The sequence below is a fragment of the Poecilia reticulata genome, chromosome 5 (assembly GCF_904066995.2).
Source record: "Poecilia reticulata chromosome 5, P_reticulata-male-v2, whole genome shotgun sequence".
In the NCBI taxonomy this organism is placed as follows: Eukaryota; Metazoa; Chordata; class Actinopteri; order Cyprinodontiformes; family Poeciliidae; genus Poecilia; species Poecilia reticulata.
The window spans coordinates 8172165-8191175 of NC_088834.1; the positions used below are offsets into that span (position 1 = coordinate 8172165).

At 36.5% G+C, this 19011-nt stretch overlaps 2 protein-coding genes across 3 annotated transcripts; both read right to left on the reverse strand.

The window, feature by feature from the left end:
* Nucleotides 1-344: 344 nt before the first annotated feature.
* cept1b (choline/ethanolamine phosphotransferase 1b) lies at nucleotides 345-12019 on the reverse strand. 2 transcript variants are annotated; one of them, XM_081606953.1, is made up of 10 exons: nucleotides 11795-12019; nucleotides 10140-10383; nucleotides 8785-8959; nucleotides 8135-8282; nucleotides 7562-7703; nucleotides 6056-6140; nucleotides 5597-5728; nucleotides 3468-3626; nucleotides 2576-2701; nucleotides 345-1688 (listed from the first exon to the last, which is right to left on the reverse strand). In XM_081606953.1, the coding sequence occupies exons 2-10, from the start codon at nucleotides 10325-10327 to the stop codon at nucleotides 1572-1574; spliced, it is 1272 nt and encodes a 423-aa protein (XP_081463079.1). In that variant the 5' UTR covers nucleotides 10328-10383; nucleotides 11795-12019; the 3' UTR covers nucleotides 345-1571. The 2 variants fall into 2 exon arrangements, with proteins under 2 accessions (XP_081463079.1, XP_008407384.3); XM_008409162.3 differs by having other exon boundaries at nucleotides 10140-10413.
* Nucleotides 12020-13017: 998 nt separating this feature from the next.
* pth4 (parathyroid hormone 4) lies at nucleotides 13018-15115 on the reverse strand. Its single transcript, XM_081606954.1, has 3 exons — nucleotides 14958-15115; nucleotides 14035-14117; nucleotides 13018-13348 (listed from the first exon to the last, which is right to left on the reverse strand). Exons 2-3 carry the CDS (start codon nucleotides 14112-14114, stop codon nucleotides 13066-13068), a joined length of 363 nt encoding a protein of 120 aa, XP_081463080.1. The 5' UTR covers nucleotides 14115-14117; nucleotides 14958-15115; the 3' UTR covers nucleotides 13018-13065.
* Between the last annotated feature and the right edge of the window lie 3896 nt (nucleotides 15116-19011).

Sequence of the window (19011 nt, forward strand, 5' to 3'; positions counted from 1 at the left end):
ATCAATATTGGACACAGCTCACAGGGAGGATTCTGTCAGGCAGCTGCACTGTGTTCATTCGTCAGTCTGGTGAGAGTCTGGGGATTCCTTATCCACAATCAAATGAAAAGAAATGAAGAAAAAAAAATAAGAAAGAAAAAATGCAAAAACCCATCAGATGATCTGATAAGGAATTTCAAATAAAAGTCACAATTTGGTGTCATTAAGTTTGCATCATTTTGCTGTCATTTGTTCTGATGTTACTATGAATTAACAGCCTTGGTTATTTTAATCCCAATTTACATCTGAATCTAAGCAAAAATGGTAAGGAAAAAAAAAGGGGGTAAAATAGAAGGACAAGCAGCTTAGAAAATTAGGAACATTTTAATCAAAATAATGTACCACACACCGTTACATACCAAGTTGGTGCAAACATCTTAGTAAAAGTAGGCAATAAAAGTGAGACGTGCAGGTATGATTTGGTCTTTTCATGGGATTTCTGTTTGGGCGGGGTTGATTCGACAGCCGGTGAACCGTAACAGGACTGAAACACAAGTTTTCATTTTAGTTATCAAAACTAAAATGAAAACAGCATCACACAGTATCCTATTGCATGAACTTAGTATCATGAATTTACTGTTGGGATCAAAGGCCACCATTAGTCTATCAGGCCTCTCACGTACACCTGCAAAACTATAAATGCCATTACAGAGTCCTCTAACTCAATATAGTTCTCCTTTCTCACTTGTAAAAATGTTTCTTTTTGTAACCAAAAAACAAAACAAAGAAAACCTTCTCAATGACTAACTTTAAAGTGTACAAAACCCAGTAATGCAGAAATTAAACCGAAATATCAACAGATTAAACCGAGAATGGACTGGCAGTGAATATTTTTGAAGTACAAAAAAAAAAAAAAAAAGAATGTTGATATGTTACATAATAAAATAAAGTTGCTGCTGTTTCCTCCAAAAACATATTTTGCTGATGCAAAATAGCAGCACAGCTTTGATTCATGTGCAGAAGATGAAGTTGCTTTAAAAATCCAATACATGAAATGTATATATATATATATATATATATATATATATATATATATATATATATGTGTGTGTGTGTGTGTGTGTGTTGTAGCAGGACTTTTAACTTAAGAGAAGCACACTATTACAGTTTCCTATTTACAATAGCAAAAGTTAAAGTTAGGCAAATATTACAAAAATCCTTATCATGAAAAGCAAAAACCTTGATTCGTTCCTTGTACATTTTCTTGCACTTATACAGTTAAAACACATGTAAGTTTCTCTCCTTGGACGCACCGAGTAGCACCTGTACTCCTCTGAAACATTTGCTCATTGTAACCATGAATTTGTCAGAAATTAAATTCTGTATTGGTGGAAAAAAAATAGAAAAGAAAAAATGACAGTAATATTCCAGTATCCTATTGTATAATATTTGTCCTCACATTCAGTTGGCAGAAGCACATACTTTACACCACATCGACTCCTGCCTCTTTAGGAGTAAAACTGAGGGAAGAGAAGATGAGTGCAACTAACTGGAAGGGACAGAGTCAGTAACGGCTGGCATCCCCTCTGTGATTAGCTGGACTGGGGACTAAGCAAAGGCTTGATTTTGAAAACAAAAATGTGAAGGTGGCAGGCAATCTGGTTGCAAACACTGACACAGTAGCGCACCAGATCAAACAGGGAAATGATCTGCAAAAGACAAGAGAAAGGTCACCATTTTAAGACTGAAAAAGCAAAGTTACAGACACAGGTAAGGCACAATATAATCAGAAAACTGAAGAGGAAACTTCAACCACTTCAGAAATTAAAACATGATTATTAAACTGTTTGCAACGTTTTCTTCATGCAATGTTGACCTAAGATGCATATGTGGGGGAAAAGAAATCTTAGGAAAAAAAAAAAAAAAAAAACAAGTACACCCCTGCTGGCTGAAAAGGATTTCAAACACAATCAGGACTCATTGAGGAATTTTAACTGATAAGGAATCTACAAACATCACAATTAAACAACCGTACAAAACATGTTTTAACTTGGTGGTTCCCAAAGATTTTCTTCTGCCCTCTCTATGGGTTACAATACAATCCCCCCCAAAAAAGAAAAAAGAAAAATAAAAAAAATCAACTGGGCACACACATCGTTCAACCAGACATAAACTTATACACATATTTTGTTTTCAAACTCTACAAACTATCTTTACAGTGAAACACTTTTGTGTAGCTGTTTTTTATTAGTTCTATACTGTAGAAGAGTTTTCTTTGCTGTCAGTGTTATTTCAAACACATTTCTTTTTTTATTATTTGTAACAATATTCAACTTTGCTATCATCACTACATTTCAAAAAAGCCTCTGTACAAAATGGGGTTAAAGCATGAACGGCTTACCGAGTTTGTTTTTTTCCCCATTCATCTCACCCCCCTGCAATGGCATTGCACCCCCACTAGGGGGAGCGCCCCACACTTTGGGAACCAGTTATAACTTAAAACATTAATGTTTATCAGTAATGTCATCAGCTGCATCTGAGCTTTTACATATAGGACTGTCCAAAATACACCAGTCGGCATCAAGCATGTACTTACCAGTGCAATCCAGAGTACCAGGTACTCATCAATAAAACTATTGAAATACTGATTGAGAAACAGTAATCCTGGCCCCAAGAAGGCTAAATCATGGAGATGCATCTCACTTTTTGTCATATGTGCTACCTGTGAAGAGACAAATATGCAGATCACATCAAAAATCAAATAGAAGATTCTGCAATCTCTAAAAACACAACAAAATTTCTAGGAAGGAACATCAGCACTGGCCACAGGAAGTCTCATGAGTGAGAACAGCTTTGTTTATCCCCGTTGGATATGAGAACTGAATGTAAATAATTTGACTTAATTATTTATATTTAGCAATTTGTACATTTTCTTTCTAACAACTAAAAATTTGAGCTCAAGTACAAATAAATTATATCTACTCAAAGTTTATGCTGCTAACAAAGTTTAATCGACAGATAATTTGACCAAAATCCACTCTGGTGTATAGAAATTACAAACTTAAATAATTTTATTTTTAATAGTGCAAACTCAAAGTTTTTCATCTTTTACATGAGTCTAATATGACAACGGGGTTGTGCACAAAAATGAGTTAAACACCATGAGGTGGAAGTCTAGGATCATGCTTAAATCAAAATGTCATTTATCAAATCTGTTCAAAAAAGAGATTTTTGTATGTTGGTTGAACCTTCCTCTACTCAAAAAGTTTTAAAAGTTAAAAACTCAGATAAAGGTCAGACTGAACAATTTGTAATATGACTAGAGCGGTGCATTAATTATGATTCCTGCGTTTATCCCATTTAGTTTTGAAAATTATAACCATTGCTTTGAATAAATATGTCTGGTGTACTAAAAATGTCAGATGTTTAATGACATACCAAAATGCCAGATGTGACAGATTTCCATTACTACTGAAGAAAAGACTTACAACTAATTTATTTGTGATTTTGGCCGATACGAAGCCAAACGCCAGGATATAAAGACATGGATGTTTCTCGAAGAGCTGGACAGCAGACTTTTTGTATATCATCATCGCCAAAATTATAACTGAACCAATATGTAGGACAGGAGAGAGGACACTGGTTCCCTGGGGACAAAGGACAACAAAATCAGTGTCAGTACATTTATACAGAAGAGCCCTAAAAACCAGTTCCTAAAATCTTATGTTTCAAACAGTCTTTCATTTTACAAAGATAAAAAATTGGCCCTGTAGTTGGTAACAACATGTGCCCTGAATGACTCAATCACAAATAAACAGAGCAAGAAACAAGTTATTTTATGAAATAAAGCATCACCTGTCATTTTTATACAGACAACTGCAAAGTTCATTTCCCTGTGAATTGTTTTGCTTCCTGCTCTGCTCATTGTCTTCTTAAGTACCTGGCTTAAATCAGGAGATGGGTGGAACTAAATCTTCTGAATTTTAATAAGAACAAGACAAAAGTCCTGCTGTTCGGGCCAACTGGCACCGATAGAAAACAAGAAAACCAGTAGTAGAAATCTGGGTGTGAGAATTGACACTCCCTTATGATTGATAGTTAAGTAAACACTGGTAAAATCCTTCCTTTTCCAGTTGAGTCATTTATCATAAATAAAGCAGTCACTTTGAAACTATAATCCATTCTTTTATAATCTTGGCTCCTTGCTCTTTGTTTCTTTTTGGAATTAGTCATACATTTTTTTTCCCTCATGATACAAAAAGCCATTTCTTGATTAGCCTGCACAAGGGAAAAGAAGACATTTGGGAATACTAGCATCTATTTATTGGCTTCAAATTACTTCCAAAATTTGTATGTTTAAGCCACATGCGCCGTTTCACCGTCATATGGACGATATGGACGAATTTTCGTGAAATTATTGATCACGTATCTATTGTAGGGCTGAAACGATTCCTCGAGTGATTCGAGTACCTCGATTATTAAAATTCCTCGAGGAAAATTGACCTGCCTCGAAGCTTTGTTAATTTATGCTTTATCATTTAGCGCACCGTGTTTCAGCCGGAACATTATTTGCGTTGAGCGGAGCTCTGACTTCCGCCTCTGAGTTGTTGACGGAAGCTACGTGTTAGCGGCATAACGTCCAATCTTCAGGTTCGGCCCGCGGGGATTTTACTAATTGGTGATAATTCCGGGTTTTCATCGTTTTTGTGGGACCAATAAACATCCTTAAAATGACCGGCGCGATGCCGGGAGTTCGGCAGCCTTTCTGCTCCGGAGCTGCTGGTTGAACGGCGGGAAGAAGCTGAGGAGGATTTATACAGGTGAGCGGAGAGACCGTTTGTTCATCCCGGTCTGAACAAACGGGAGGCGGAACATGGCTGGTAGATGAGTTTCTGAACGGAGGAGCCGTAAATATCCCGTATCCGTATTGCTACAAAAAAGTAACTGGTAGGGAAGCTCAAATGTGGAACAAATAGACTGATGTTGATATCCGATAGTAACACTGGTGTTATGGAAGATTTACCAATATTTTATTTCATAATTGTTTTTATCCGATTACTTGATTAATCGTAAGAAAAATCTATAGATTACTCGATTACTAAAATAATCGTTTACAACAGCCCTAATCTATTGCGATACATATATTTATTGATTTATTATTCAGCCCTACTATGTCAGCGCAGTAAATTAGTGAACCAAGAGATAATGGAGTTTTGTTTTATTGTTTTACCCTTCAGTCTTTGTACCATCTGTAAAGCTTTTGTTCAGCTCTATTTTTTTCTCAAGTATGGCTTTACTGTGGAGCCTTTTTGGTGAGTGTCATTTATCTGAAAGCAGTCAAACAATTATAAATCATAACATTCAGATTACAAAATATAAAAAGCGGTTTCACAGAGACATACTGTCAGCAGACTATTGGTCTGTTCATGGGGTTTACAGCACAGCTGATACAGACTGTATGCATTTGCATAGAGAGCAGGTGAGATCTGATTACAAAGGGTCACCCAGGAAAAAACCTTATGAGGTAAACTCTTTATAATAATACACTAACTAATCCCGCAGCTCCACAAACAGCAACATCAATGACACTTTCGTACCAAAATCTTTTGATACTTACAGCTATTGTGGATCCATTTTTACCAACACCTCCAGTAAATATAACTCTGAAGTAATTTGTGCAAGAGAAGATGGCTCCTAATAAAGTGCATATGGCCGGAATCATTTTCATCTGGATATTTAGGACGGGAATCTGGGAATCAAAAGATTCACACAGCAAACTTAGAAACTTACAGTTGGTCAAACGAAGAGATTAAAACATACGCTGGTCCGGTTTTTAAAGTTGTTCTGTACGTCATAAGCACGTTCAGAGTAGCATCCACAATGAAGACGTCATGAGTAATGTTAGAGAATAATAAAAGCGCTATCGGAATTGTTTTTTTTTACTAGAATAAAACAGTCAACACAACAATGTTAGAGCAGCATTACATGTTGATGAAATTATAAAAATTACCACAATAGAATTATAGAATCATATCCAATATGTCAATTTATTGGAATTAGAACCATTCAAAATTACCAGTGACTGCCAAAAAGCAGATCCTCCCACGGCGGCCAGCAAATACATGATTATAATGAAGATTTGCACCTCAGTCACATCAATGCTGAGTGGGAGGAAAAAGCAGAGGATTTACAGTGAAGTTTAGTAAAAGTCTACCGGCACATCAAATTCCTACAGCCTTCCTCCACAAGACATTACCAGACATGGAGCCAGTAGTTTGGGTCTACATGTTGAACTTTAAGTTTTTGTACAGGTAGAAAATAATTGAAACAGATTATGAATCATTGTTCTCAATGTGACTCCATGCAGGACAGCAGCCATTGTGGAGGCAGTGCAGTAGTAAGCCATGCAGGCAGCAGCCAGGAAGTTTACCATCACGTTCCACAGGGACGGACCAACAGTGGCTGTGAACATCTGTAATCCTGCTAGACAGAGCTGCAACTCTGTTATGTCAAATCTACACACAGGACACATTACATTTACTCCACCTCGACTGCACACGTTGCTGCTATAGGCTGATGAAAGGACTAATATCAAAGTATTACTGCTGGATCCACTTTTAGATGACTTCTTCAGAGCCTTGGAGTAAGTCCAAGATTACAAGATGCCAAGAACCTGATCCGGGGTTTTTCCAACCACGTTTTTATTCAACAAAAGGTCTCTTTTTAGTAATGGTCTTTTAAGACCAAGTATGACATACCAAACACTACACAAAAACAAAATATAAAAGTGCATAATATCTTCACCTTTAATAAGACAAAACTAACATACGAGTAACTTTTCATCAAGATATAGGAGCTTGTTTTAAGCTCAAACTAAAGCAAAAATACTTGGTAAGATTTTGTGTTCTTGCAGTGAAATTATGCAGATTAGCTTTTGGCAAATTTTCAATCACATAATCAGCCTCTAGGTTCTCAAGAAAAGCTATAAATGAGCAGAACCCAAAATAAAGTTCCAGAAAAAAAGGGTATGTTTTTTTTTGGAATCAATTTTCATTTACAAAAAAAATTTAATTTATAGCTTCAGCCTTTAGAAGAAGCACAAGTGGCATTTTTTCCATTGAATTTAGCACGTCTTTAGCTTCACCAATTGTATACAGTAATGTTAAAATTTCCCATAGACAGCAAAACTTATATTGCCTTGGCAACCAACTCAGGACTGACCCATTATGCCATTTCATCCAACTAGAAAGTCAGTGTACTATAATACTGATACTCAAGCTAATCTCTCTATATATATATTACCATATTTAGTAAAACATAAAATGGCACAATGCACTTTTAATTTTTATATTTGTGACAAAAATAAACCATTTTTAAATAATATAATTTCTGACAATAATGTATGAAAAAAGGGGATTTGTTTGGTCTGTTTTGTTCATTCTAAAGCACATGAAATATACAAGACTTTTTAAAAGCTAAAAAACAAGCTTGTGTGTCACTAAAGGCTGATCTGAAATCAGAAGTACTGACAAACACTCAGACTGAGACAAAACAGATTTGTTTTCATTGTTTCTTGACTCACATGCCAAAGCGTAGCGTTCCCGACACGTATGTTTGCCAGTGGGCACAGTAGAACATAAACATCCCAGCGAAGCAGCAGAAGAACATCCAGTCTGGGTTGGTGCCCAGCTGCACTGCTATACTGGTTCCCAGTACAACAAACACTGCAAGGATGAAACACAGGTACAAACACTGTTAACATGGTTACAGGTTTTCCAAGACAAAGGCTCTGCTCATTCAGAGGGTTTTTTTTTTTCTTTAGGTACAACCAACTGTGCCTTGCAATTGTATTTCTGCAGCACAGAGGCAGAATAAAGAGATGGGGGGGGGGTCAGGCTGTTATGCTGCTGGGCTCCAGAAGAAGTGGTGACACAGACAAAAAGAGGTGTGTTTAATGGGAGGTCAGCACTGTGAGACATGCTGTTCTAATCAAGACAGAGATTTGAGCGTTCGCAAGCACACGCCAATACATTGTAGAGTGTTATAAATGAATGACCACAGAGAAAACTGCAGCAACATCAGACCGAGGTGTTGGCTAACAGAAGCACAAGAACAAAACTCCACATGATGAGAGTCAGACATCAACAAAACACACCTGTAGAGAGGGAATCACAGCCGTGGTCAAACAGCTCGCCCAATGGAGAGCTGCTATTGGTGCGTCTGGCCTGTTTCCCATCAATGGCGTCCAATGACTGGTAGATAAAGAGACCCACTGCACACATTAGGTATGCCCAGAGAGGAGCCTGCAGCAACACAGACACAGAAAAATGTAGTTATCATTAAGAGTTTTATTACAGGAAACTTTTCCCTCCCCCTAAGGAACATTTTATTCCAAGGATAATAAACAGAAGCCATTACAATAACCAAACATATCAGTAAAGAATATTTTTCCCAATGGAGTCTACAAGGCACTGTAGACTCCATTAAACAATATAAACCAACACAATGCTTTCAGTCAAGATGGCCCATTTAGTCTTAAAGTGTGAAAAATACATTATCTGCAACCTTTGCAGAAAAAAAGATTAAGAATTAAGAATTAACTTTTCAGCTTTGTTATTGATAACGTCGTCAAACCACATTCACATTTTCTCACCACTTTAATAAGCTGATTATATCGTTAAATAGTTTATTTTAAACGATTTTAATCTCTTCCTCTTCAACAGTTTCCTATTAACAGTGTCCAGAATCATTTAGGTAGTGAGAATATGTTCAAGGACTAGAAGTACAGTATTTGTCCTGTCCCACCTGCTCAGTGGCAGTTGGGCAGTAGTAGACAAGCACGAGGGTGGTGAAGACATTGGTGGCCAGGCCGATGATGGTGATGAGGTTGGGGGCAATCCAGAAAGGGACCTGTCCAACCAACCACTCCCAATAGCGCTGCATCAGAGGCTCCAGCAGCGAGCGTCCAGCACTGCTGTACCTGCACGGACGGAAAACAAGCAGGTGGAGATTTCTCACAAAACTAGAATCAAAAACGATGGAGTTGAAAGAAGGATCAAATCACCATAGCAACGGCTAAGCTGGGTTTTAACATTTGGATATTGTTGATTCTTGTCATTATTGGGCCCCATTTTCTTTCAAAACATAACTCATCCTGCAGTTACGTATCCTTACACTTAGTCAAAAACGCATATTTATCAGCATCATCCTCTTGTACTGTAGTGTTTAAGGGAAATTATATTATTTTTACTTTTTGTAATTCATAAAAACTCCAATTCATCTTATAAGCTATACATTTGTGTGCAAGAACAGTCGTGAAAAGGGTTTGTATTAATCATTTAAAACTTACGTCAGACCTGACATACTTGTTCTACTTTAAGCAAACAGTAAGTATAAAGAAGCAGGACTTTTATACAAAGGAGACTCATCACTCCTCATTATCACACTGGATGAGTAAACACTACAGCACAAAAGCAAACACCAGGTAAAGTAGTTGAGAACAATACACATGTTGTACTGAAATGTCTTACAATCCCTTGGATTGCATTGTTGAACTACTCTCAAAAGTTTTCTATATAATTATGTTTTAAGTACAGCCTGAACATCATTATCTGCCCTAAAACATTTAATTTAGTGTAACATGCAAAAACAAGAGAAACAATAATAAAGTACTTGACACATACATTCTATTTGATAAGCTGTTGCATGAAATCTTGCAACTTAATTATTGTCAAATAATGATTACATTATAAACATAACATTTACCAAAAATTGCACTTTTGCAAGATTTATATTCAGTTCAATTTGTTCAGCAGAGCAATGTGCATTAAACATGACACACAAACAAACAGAATCATTGAAGTGATAGGCAAACGTATGAAATTATGGTAGCTTTTATTCCTTAAGTTTCATGGTAAAACATTCAATAATCTATTTAATTATACTTTTATTACATTATATTTTACAATAAACCAAACCTAATAAAATAAATTCTTAATATTAAAAAATAATTCATTGATACCAAAGGGAAATTAAATTAATTTCTAAAACAACACTTTTTTCATGATTGGTAAATATTTTATGTAGTTGTAAAATACATACTGCCACTTATTGAAGTTAGATTGTATTTATTGTCCACTGACAAGATGCAGTGTTTTTACCTATGCTCCTCCAGTCTCTTGAGCTGATGTCGGGATAGAGGGGGAGAAGGAAGCTCGATCAGCCTGCGTAGCACTCCAGGAGGCAGCCAGCAGGTCGCCTCCATGCTCATGCCCGACCTCTGATCCTTGTCCCGGGCAAGGCTTCGGCGAGTACGCAGGCCCCCCCCTTGCTGCCCCGTGGTGCTCATGGAGCCCTGATGTGATCCCTGATGGCTCTGCCTCTGCCACTGTCCTACCTGAAGGGCTAAAGATCCACAATGTGGCTGGATGATTTCTGGGGAGAATTAACCAACGGTTTTCTGTGAAAAATCTACTAAAAATGATCATGAGATTTCCAGAAATAAAATAAATCTACTGCAGCTCTTAAAATTGAGTTTGCAGAAAATGAAGGAACTGCAAGATTATCTTAATCTTTTTTGGATTTTTACTCAACTCAAAAAATGCATCAAAATACGTGCTGTCTGTTGATGCATTTACATACCAAAAGCATGTCGCTTATCTTTGTTTTGATGCTCATAATAATCAGTGTGTGACCTGCTGATCAGAAAAAGACTAGCAAACTGTTAGCTCAGTTTCTTTAGTTTAAAAGAAAACGACAACAAAAAAATTGCATGCAGTTAAAAATGTCCTCACCGCTTCAGATAATGAAAGACAAAGTTACCTTAATATATCTGTAACTAATTATCAATTGGTTAATAAATGCCAAGCCTTCAGTCTTAGTTTGCTAGAAAGGTGGCTATAGAAAAAAATTAAACACTGCCATTTCTGTTTTTAAAGTAGCTCAAACAATCTTTTAAACAATTCACTGTAATTTATAAGTGGTTTTTAAAAATAGTTAAAAAAGAGTGCAGAAAGTCTAAAGAACTAGGGAAACAAATTATGAAGTAGTAAGGGTATCTCGAGCGGTTTCACAAACTATTACCATTTATGGTTTGAGAGAAATGTCAAGTACTCCGTTATCAAAGCAGTAATCCTTACATTCTTATATTAAGAATCTAACCAAAGATTAAACAATTAAAGTTCAAGTACCTCGGTCCAGGATTCATTTAAATATCTTCAGAGTTGCACATAGAGGAGGGAACATTATTTAAATTAAAACAACCTCTACTTTGTTATTAAACATAAACGTCCTCAGAGACAGGAGGACACAGGGACCCTTGTGAATCTCGACTGTCACATGTCTGTCACTGATATTATATGATCAATCAAGTCAGAATGGGACATCCAGACAAGCCAAAACACAACGTGTCATGTTGCGCTCTACTATTACGCTTTGAGTTCCACCCAGAGTAACTCTGAAAGCTTGTTATCATCGTACAAACCAAAGGCGATTTATTTACGTCTAAATGCAGTAAGAATGTACTTATTTAACTGTCAGCTCTCAGCAAAATACGAACTGCTGACAGTTTTTCATCGACAGCAAACATTTTCTTGAGTAGCATGTTAGCTGTTAGCTTGGTTCAAACGGACCAAATCCAACGAATTCAAACTCCCTACCTCCATTTAAGTTATTCTTGAATTTGAATTTTTATTTGAACAAAAAATGTGTAGTACGCACGTTTTTTATTTACGAAAGTGGTGTTGATTGGTGTGCAGCCCTGTCTAGCTTAACAAGCTAAAACAAATTCAGCTAACGAATGCTAACACCAACTGACCTGGCGATTAAAGGACGAGATCCACGGACTGTCCAAGGGTCAGTTATGCAGCTTAAGTCCAACAGCCAGTTTGTCCTTGTAGTGTCCGCTCCGATTTACTGTTAATGATCCAGAGCAGCGTCTGCAACTGTAGAGAAATGTCCACGACCCGGTGTCCCAGCACCTAGTCGGCTCGGTGAGCTAGTTATCGTTAGCCATCACGGAAATCTCGCGACATCTACTTCAGTCAGGGAGAAATGTATCCAGAACTGGATCTCCCAGGCAACTAATAATAATAATAATTTTTAAATGGCTTGAACTTGTATAAGACATTTATACTTCAACTAATCATAATAATAACAATGATATTTTTTTTACTCAAATTATATTAGTGCAATATGCATAAAAGCACAATGAATAGTAAATTAAATTGAAAATGTGCAAACACATCCCCAGCTCATTTCATCAAACGACTTATACATCTATAATACAATGCCATGTCACATATTTGTCATCATATACAAAATTAGGGCTCTGTTGGAATTATTAAAATGTGTGCTGACACTGCTGTTCAGATAAGTTTTAAATTATTCCTCCTATTATTAATCATTTGACACGTAGAACCATAGGCACTTGTGGTATATATTATGTACTTGAGGCATTTAGCTTAAATTAGCAAAGCAAAATTTAAAAAAAATGCACAATTAGATTAAACTTTAGTGTCTATTTTACAAAAATGACAAAAAAGCCTAGCAGCACTTATTTTCTTTTACTTAACATTTTCAGGCAGTTTCCTGAGACAATGTAAAAACCAATCACATGGAAAATGATAGAGGGAGTGGATAATACATAATCTTTAGTTGTCAGGGAGTATGGGGTATGGTTTAAAACAAATCCCCATTATTAAAATTACCAGCTCCACAATCTTATTTGGAAAATATCCCACAACACCCCTCAAATCTTCAAATTTTGTCTAGATTGAAGTGTAGTTCTCTCTGTAAATACCAATATTTGCTGAGAGCCCCTGTCAACTACTATGCAAACAAAAATAAATTAAAATTAATTAAAAGCAACATCTATTTGTAATCCTACATGAATCATCACAAAAATTACAGTTAATCATTAAATGTGTCTATTTCATACAGTTATATATTTCTGTGACTGAATGCAAGTCTTGGCCGCCTTATAGAAGATTTTACTGGTGTGCTGCAGGTTTTCTGTTATACAAAAACAATGACACGCTCAATCTTTCTGTACATTTTATTTTATGTTTTATGTGCGCTTGCATGGTGTTAGGGCTCTTCATCCAAGAGATGATTCAAATGGGGATAAAAGAAGTCTCTCAGCATGTTCTGGACCTGAGCAGGTCGGGGGCTCTCTCCAGCTGGGATCAGAACTGGATTCAGAGGGGAGCCCAGGAGCTTTGAAGGGGTGAAAGCAGTAGCAGCAGCAGCTGAGCGGGTCTGTGCTGTGTGAAGACCCTCCATAGCGCTGGAAAGCCAGATGAGCCTTTTCAGACTCTGGATGTTTCGACCACGATCGTGCATCAGCTGGTGTTCAGTCACCGCTCGACGACTGCAGGGAGACCAAACACAAGTCAGCGCACTGCCTCACAACTCAGAAAACCTTTGAGGAATACACAGTTCCATCCAAATCAGGTTTAATCTAAAAACTCCCCATTCACCTGAGGTGAAAACTAATGTAAAAACTGTATTTTGACATTAACATAAAAACTGTTGGTACTCGTGCAAAAACATAGCAAGGTACAATCTAAAAAAAATTAATTGAAAGACTAGGATTAAAAATTCTTGTTTATTTTAATTGTTTGCATAAAAGCAATATCAAGTGAAGTATGTCCACCTGCATCAAATGTCACCTTTGGAATAGGTGGAATTTAATTTAAGACATAACAGAATTTACTGTTGATTCTGAAAAAGAAATCAAGAAATCAAGAAATGCTGCCGACATCTGAGGGCTTAATGCCATAAAAAAATCAGAATTGTAGTCTTAGTTCTTTGATGTTAAATTGAATCTTTTTATCCAATTATGTATGAACTTTGTCATTGGTACTTGTAAAAATAATCAGGTAACATGTTAATGGATCAGAACATGAATCAACCACTTATCTAGATTAATTGAAGAACAGATTTTAGACTTATGAAATGAGTATAAATATCTTAAATAACTTATGTATGTTTAACTTGTCTCAAGACAAAATAACTTTCTGCACAAAAGCAGAAAATCAAAGGTATTTGTCTCACTTGTCATTCTGTTGACAATGGCCAGTTGTAAAGATGACAAGAACCATCACAGCAAACAACTGCACAGGCGAGATCTGCATCTTCTGAATCAGAAAACATACACAAAATATAACATGAAAACGGAGAAAAATGTATCTGAAGAGCAGGACATCTATTCATTTAGTCAGATCTATCTGCTGTACTCTTCCACTGGGAATCACAGAGAGGAGTTGACGAATAACTATTTGGTAATAAAATCCAGAGTCCTATAAACTTTTATTGTCACAAGTCAAATTTACTTGCCCTTAATTTTTACTGTCTCATTTTCTAAAAGAACATAGATGAGCAAAACAATTAACTCTTTGCTAAAACAAATTTCAGCAGTTATGAAACTAAGTCATTTATGAAACTATAAAACAGAATTTTGCATAAATCAACAGCAATTATTAATTTCACATCTCTGCACAACCTTGGATATTACGGAAAATTTCTGTTGGCAATTACCAATAGTTTTAGAGTTTTAAATCTATTTTCTAATTTTGAATTATAAAACCTAAAATGAAACTTGTATGACAAATCTTTCCATGGATGGGATTCTGTAAAGGAGGAAAGAATGAACCCCTAATAATCTCCTGCATCTTAAATTTAAATTCTCTGAAGACCTAATTGTAGGTCTCTGCAATGTTAAAGGTGAGAACAGTAGAACATCGGTACAATATCAGTTTTCAGATTTGAGAAAAATAAAACGAAGTTAAACAGAGCTAAAAAAATCACCAGATTTCTATTATTATGCTATTGCTTTTACATTGTGTAACTGACTATTGCAGGTTCTGAATTACTTTCAGTTTGATAAATTTTGTCATAAAAAAATACAAATGCACAGCATAAACTTTGAGAATAATTAACAAAATTCTCTTAGACAAACAATAATTGTAGGTACTTACATTTCTTCTCTCTGAGTGGAAACAGCTCCTCTAACGCTAAAACTCTCCAACTGAGATCTGATTCGACCCTTCAGACCTTTTATAAATCCCCCCGACACACACATACATAGACACACATTTTGTTTAGCCCACCCACATAATAAAAAGCCACAAATTTAAAATAGGACACTTGATTTGGAAATGAACAGAAAAAAAACGTCAGCAGTATCATCTCCAACATGTGACTTTTGTCCGGAGAGATAAAACGTCAAAGCCTTTTAGGCTTATTTGTGTTAACGTAATCCCAAACAGACCCCTGTCCCTCAATGCTTGCTTGCATGTGTTCTTTATTTAATCAGGTGCTTTAGAAAGAATGATCGAATTAAATTGAGGGATCAGGATTTCTCCATTTTGTGGTTTAATTCTCCACATTCCTTTTTTGAGAAACCCTGGCACCTGAGAAAAAAGGACAAATTTAGAGAATGGTTGAATGGTTGTATTGATTTGGTGGACAAAGAGACCCTGAATGAGTCAGTGCAGATGAGCTAAACCTCAGCAAACTCTGTGACGCTTCAGGTTTAAACTTTTCCAAACACTTCGTAGTTAAAATGTTTGTTACCTGGAGCTCTTCACCAGCTGCTTGATCCCACCGACCCCAACACTTAATGAACCTAGGAGGGCTGAGGTCTATGGTTGCCATGGTACCTCCACAGCCACCAATAGAAACACAGTCGTCCTGACAACATCTTCCAGGAGAAGTTTCTTTTTTCGTGAGGAATGTTGGCTCCCATCAGAAGCTTGTGGGCAGAAAAGATGAAGGAGGTATGACATGATTCAGTTTATTAGGGAATGAATCCAAAGAAAAATAACAATAACATGGATAGAGGAGTAACTAAACTAAAACAGGTGTGCTTCATAAAAAAAAAAAAAAAAAAAAAGTTAAGGTAAAATTGTGTAGAGACATTGTATGCTATGAACATAGCACTGTGATTTGCCTCCGTACAGGTAAGTTCTGCTTTGCCACTTTCATCCTGCCCGGGGTGTACCATGCCCTTCACTCGCCATTTGTTGGGGATGGATGCCAGCCCCCCGCAACCCTGCAAGAAGTCTTTTACATATGTTTTTTAAATCCTTTTCTGTACATTATTGTTTAAATGAAAGCTACATTTGATAATAAATTGCATGTTTAAAGTTGCACAAATATATGTATTGGATTTGTGTCAAAACTTTGAATAGGCCACTCTTAAACCTCTATGTGATTGTGGATTTTTGTAAGCCTTTCAGATGCGAGTGCTTTGAAGCATTGACCTGCTGCATCATCCAGGTGAACGTTTTTAATATGCAAAGTATAGCTTTTTTGTCCTTAATAAGAATAATCTGAATTTTGGGGATTGGTTGCTTCCATTTACCTGAGTTAAATTTGTCTGACACCAAGATCAGTTTGATTATCTGAAACATTTAGTTTTGGCAAAAAGCAAAACTATAATAAAGCTGTAAGGGGGGTAATATTTTCACAGCTTTATGTTTTGAACAGAAGATTTAAAGTATGGGGCTGCCAAAAAGGAAAAAAAACAAGACAACAAAGAAGGATGAAATGAAGTAACATATACAGAGTGTTATTGTGACAGAAGGAGACTCTAGGACTGCTCTTAAAGTGAAAAGATAAATAAGGAAGAAGGAAAATGGATAACTGGTCTGCCAGATCATTTTTTCTGAATTATATCAATATTTTGCATGTGATATTTCCCATGTATTGATATGGAGAAAAAAAAACATTCATATAAACTTAAATATTTATACTTTTTGTGTGTGCTCAACTTACCTGCAAAAACATGCAGTGCAGGTTAATTGGCAATTTTAGATAGGAACGAGTGTGTTGTTTGTCTCTCATGACCATGAATAAGATAATACTAGAATTTAAAATAATGAATAAATCCCTGGCAGCTATAAACTACTCCCACAACACCAGATGATCACAATTTGGCAGAGTGAAGTGTTTCAGAACATGCAGCTCCCACTGACTCCCACTGACACCGTTGGCACTGTGTTCATGACATGGCCTGTGGCTACACAGGGGAGTACATTTCATCTGATGGACTTTGTGGCACCACACTGACTTGAAGGCAAAATCAAATGACGTCAAAACATGACTTTCAATGTCATTCACTTGATGCAGAATTGGAAAGCTATATTCTTTCAAAAATGCTAGATTTTATTGCACAAATGTTCATTAGTTTATTTATAAATATTTAATAAAAAGTGTGAAAAAACAAAACTTTTTTGCTTCCAAGAAAACAATCTGGTACAAAAACAGCTGTTACTAAGTACTGATATTTCTTGCACCAACGGAAGTAACTGCTATGGACTGAGCTTAGTTAGTCATTCTGGTTTTGAGTTTTGTGTTCTTCTTGATTATGTTTATTGTTTCATTTGTTTTTACTATGTATTGTTTGGCCATCAATATTTCAGCTTCTCTAGCGTTGACCCCCTACAAAGCTGCAACACATTTAATTAATCTAAACTGTTTTATTTGTAAATCTGGATTTATTAGTTGTTTGTTTTTTTTTTGCTTGATTAAACTCCACTTCATCAGTGTCTTGCCTGTCATCAGGATTCTACCAGGGGTTCATCAACCTCAAAACATGACTGTGTGAAAATGAAATGCAATAAAACTACTGCCAGTATTTTACTAGTGCAGACAAGCAAATAGCTTTTTTAAAGTAAGATCTTAAAATGTTAGAAAATATTAATTTTGATATTTAATCTTGGAATAAAAGTGAAATCCCTCCAGCACATTTGCTTTTCTTTTCCCAATTAAATTAATTTATATTGCTCTAGTTAAGGGCTGCACAGTGGCGCAGTTGGTAGAGCTGTTGCCTTGCAGCAAGAAGGTTCTGGGTTCGATTCCCGGCCCCGGTCTTTCTGCATGGAGTTTGCATGTTCTCCCTGTGCATGCGTGGGTTTTCTCCGGGTACTCCGGTTTCCTCCCACAGTCCAAAAACATGACTGTCAGGTTAATTGGTCTGTCTAAATTGCCCCTAGGTGTGAGTGTGTGTGTGAGTGTTGTGTGTCCTGTTTGTCTCTGTGTTGCCCTGTGACAGACTGGCGACCTTTCCAGGGTGACCCCGCCTCTCGCCCGGCACGCTAGCTGGAGATAGGCACCAGCAACCCTCCTGACCCCACTGAGGGACAAGGGTGAAAGAAAATGGATGGATGGATGCTCTAGTTAAGAATAGTCATGAAAAAGCAAATTATAGGCCCAATTTAAATCCCGTTATGTACAGTGCAAGGCAGTGGACTCACATTACTGCAGCCAGATTCAGTGGATCATCAAATGTCAACTCCCTCAGATGGCATTGAAATCTTACTTCCATGGTCTAACTCATCCAGAGCAAGCACTGCGGGATAGTCGAGAGAATAAACTCAATTTTAAAAAGAAGAAACCTCTAACAGAACCAGGATCGGGACAAGTGACCATCTGTTCATCTGTAGTGACAATTCAGATGTTGAGAGGCCGGCAAAGAGATAAACTCAAGAAAATTGCATCTTGGAGTATTTTCTAAGACGTGTGAAAACGAAGAGCAAAAAATTAATGACAGAAATAATTACTTCTTCATTTATTAGGTCAGACTGGCTCACTTTGCTTAGTTGGCATGTTAGAACTATTACATTTTAATAAGAAAACATACTTAGCACAAGAGTACTAGCATGACTTAACTTTTAATGCTAAATATTTTTATCTTCTGAAGTGGTGCCTGGGTTGATCCTAAAAGATTCTGAAAATGTAGAACTGATTTGAACAAGGTTTTAAAACTGCATTTATGTAGAAAACATAAATGACCCAAACTATGAGATCTCACATTCTCAGCTCCAATAACATAAATTTGACACCTAATGCTGTTACCTAAAGTCTTGTCAGTTTGTATTATATGCTTAGTGCAAATGTCACTAAGAACTCCATTTAAACAGGCTTAATTTAAAACCACCTGCTTTTTTTTCTCTTCATGGAGGTGGAAGATTTCCTTCTTCCTGGGAAATATCAACTATTTACTGCTTCCTGGACATAGGTGCTGTG

Bases quoted from the DNA above. Each gene is read 5' to 3' on its own strand.
- cept1b (XM_081606953.1), bottom strand. From the start codon at position 10,327: ATGAGCACCACGGGGCAGCAAGGGGGGGGCCTGCGTACTCGCCGAAGC. The intron at 5,729-6,055 runs GTAATTTTGAAT...TTTGATTCCCAG, and splicing joins CTGCTTTTTGGCAGTCACTG to ATTCCCGTCCTAAATATCCA. The intron at 1,689-2,575 runs GTAAGTACATGC...TGTCTTTTGCAG, and splicing joins TGGTACTCTGGATTGCACTG to ATCATTTCCCTGTTTGATCT.
- pth4 (XM_081606954.1), bottom strand. From the start codon at position 14,114: ATGCAGATCTCGCCTGTGCAGTTGTTTGCTGTGATGGTTCTTGTCATC. The intron at 13,349-14,034 runs GTGAGACAAATA...GTCTCCCTGCAG, and splicing joins CATTGTCAACAGAATGACAA to TCGTCGAGCGGTGACTGAAC.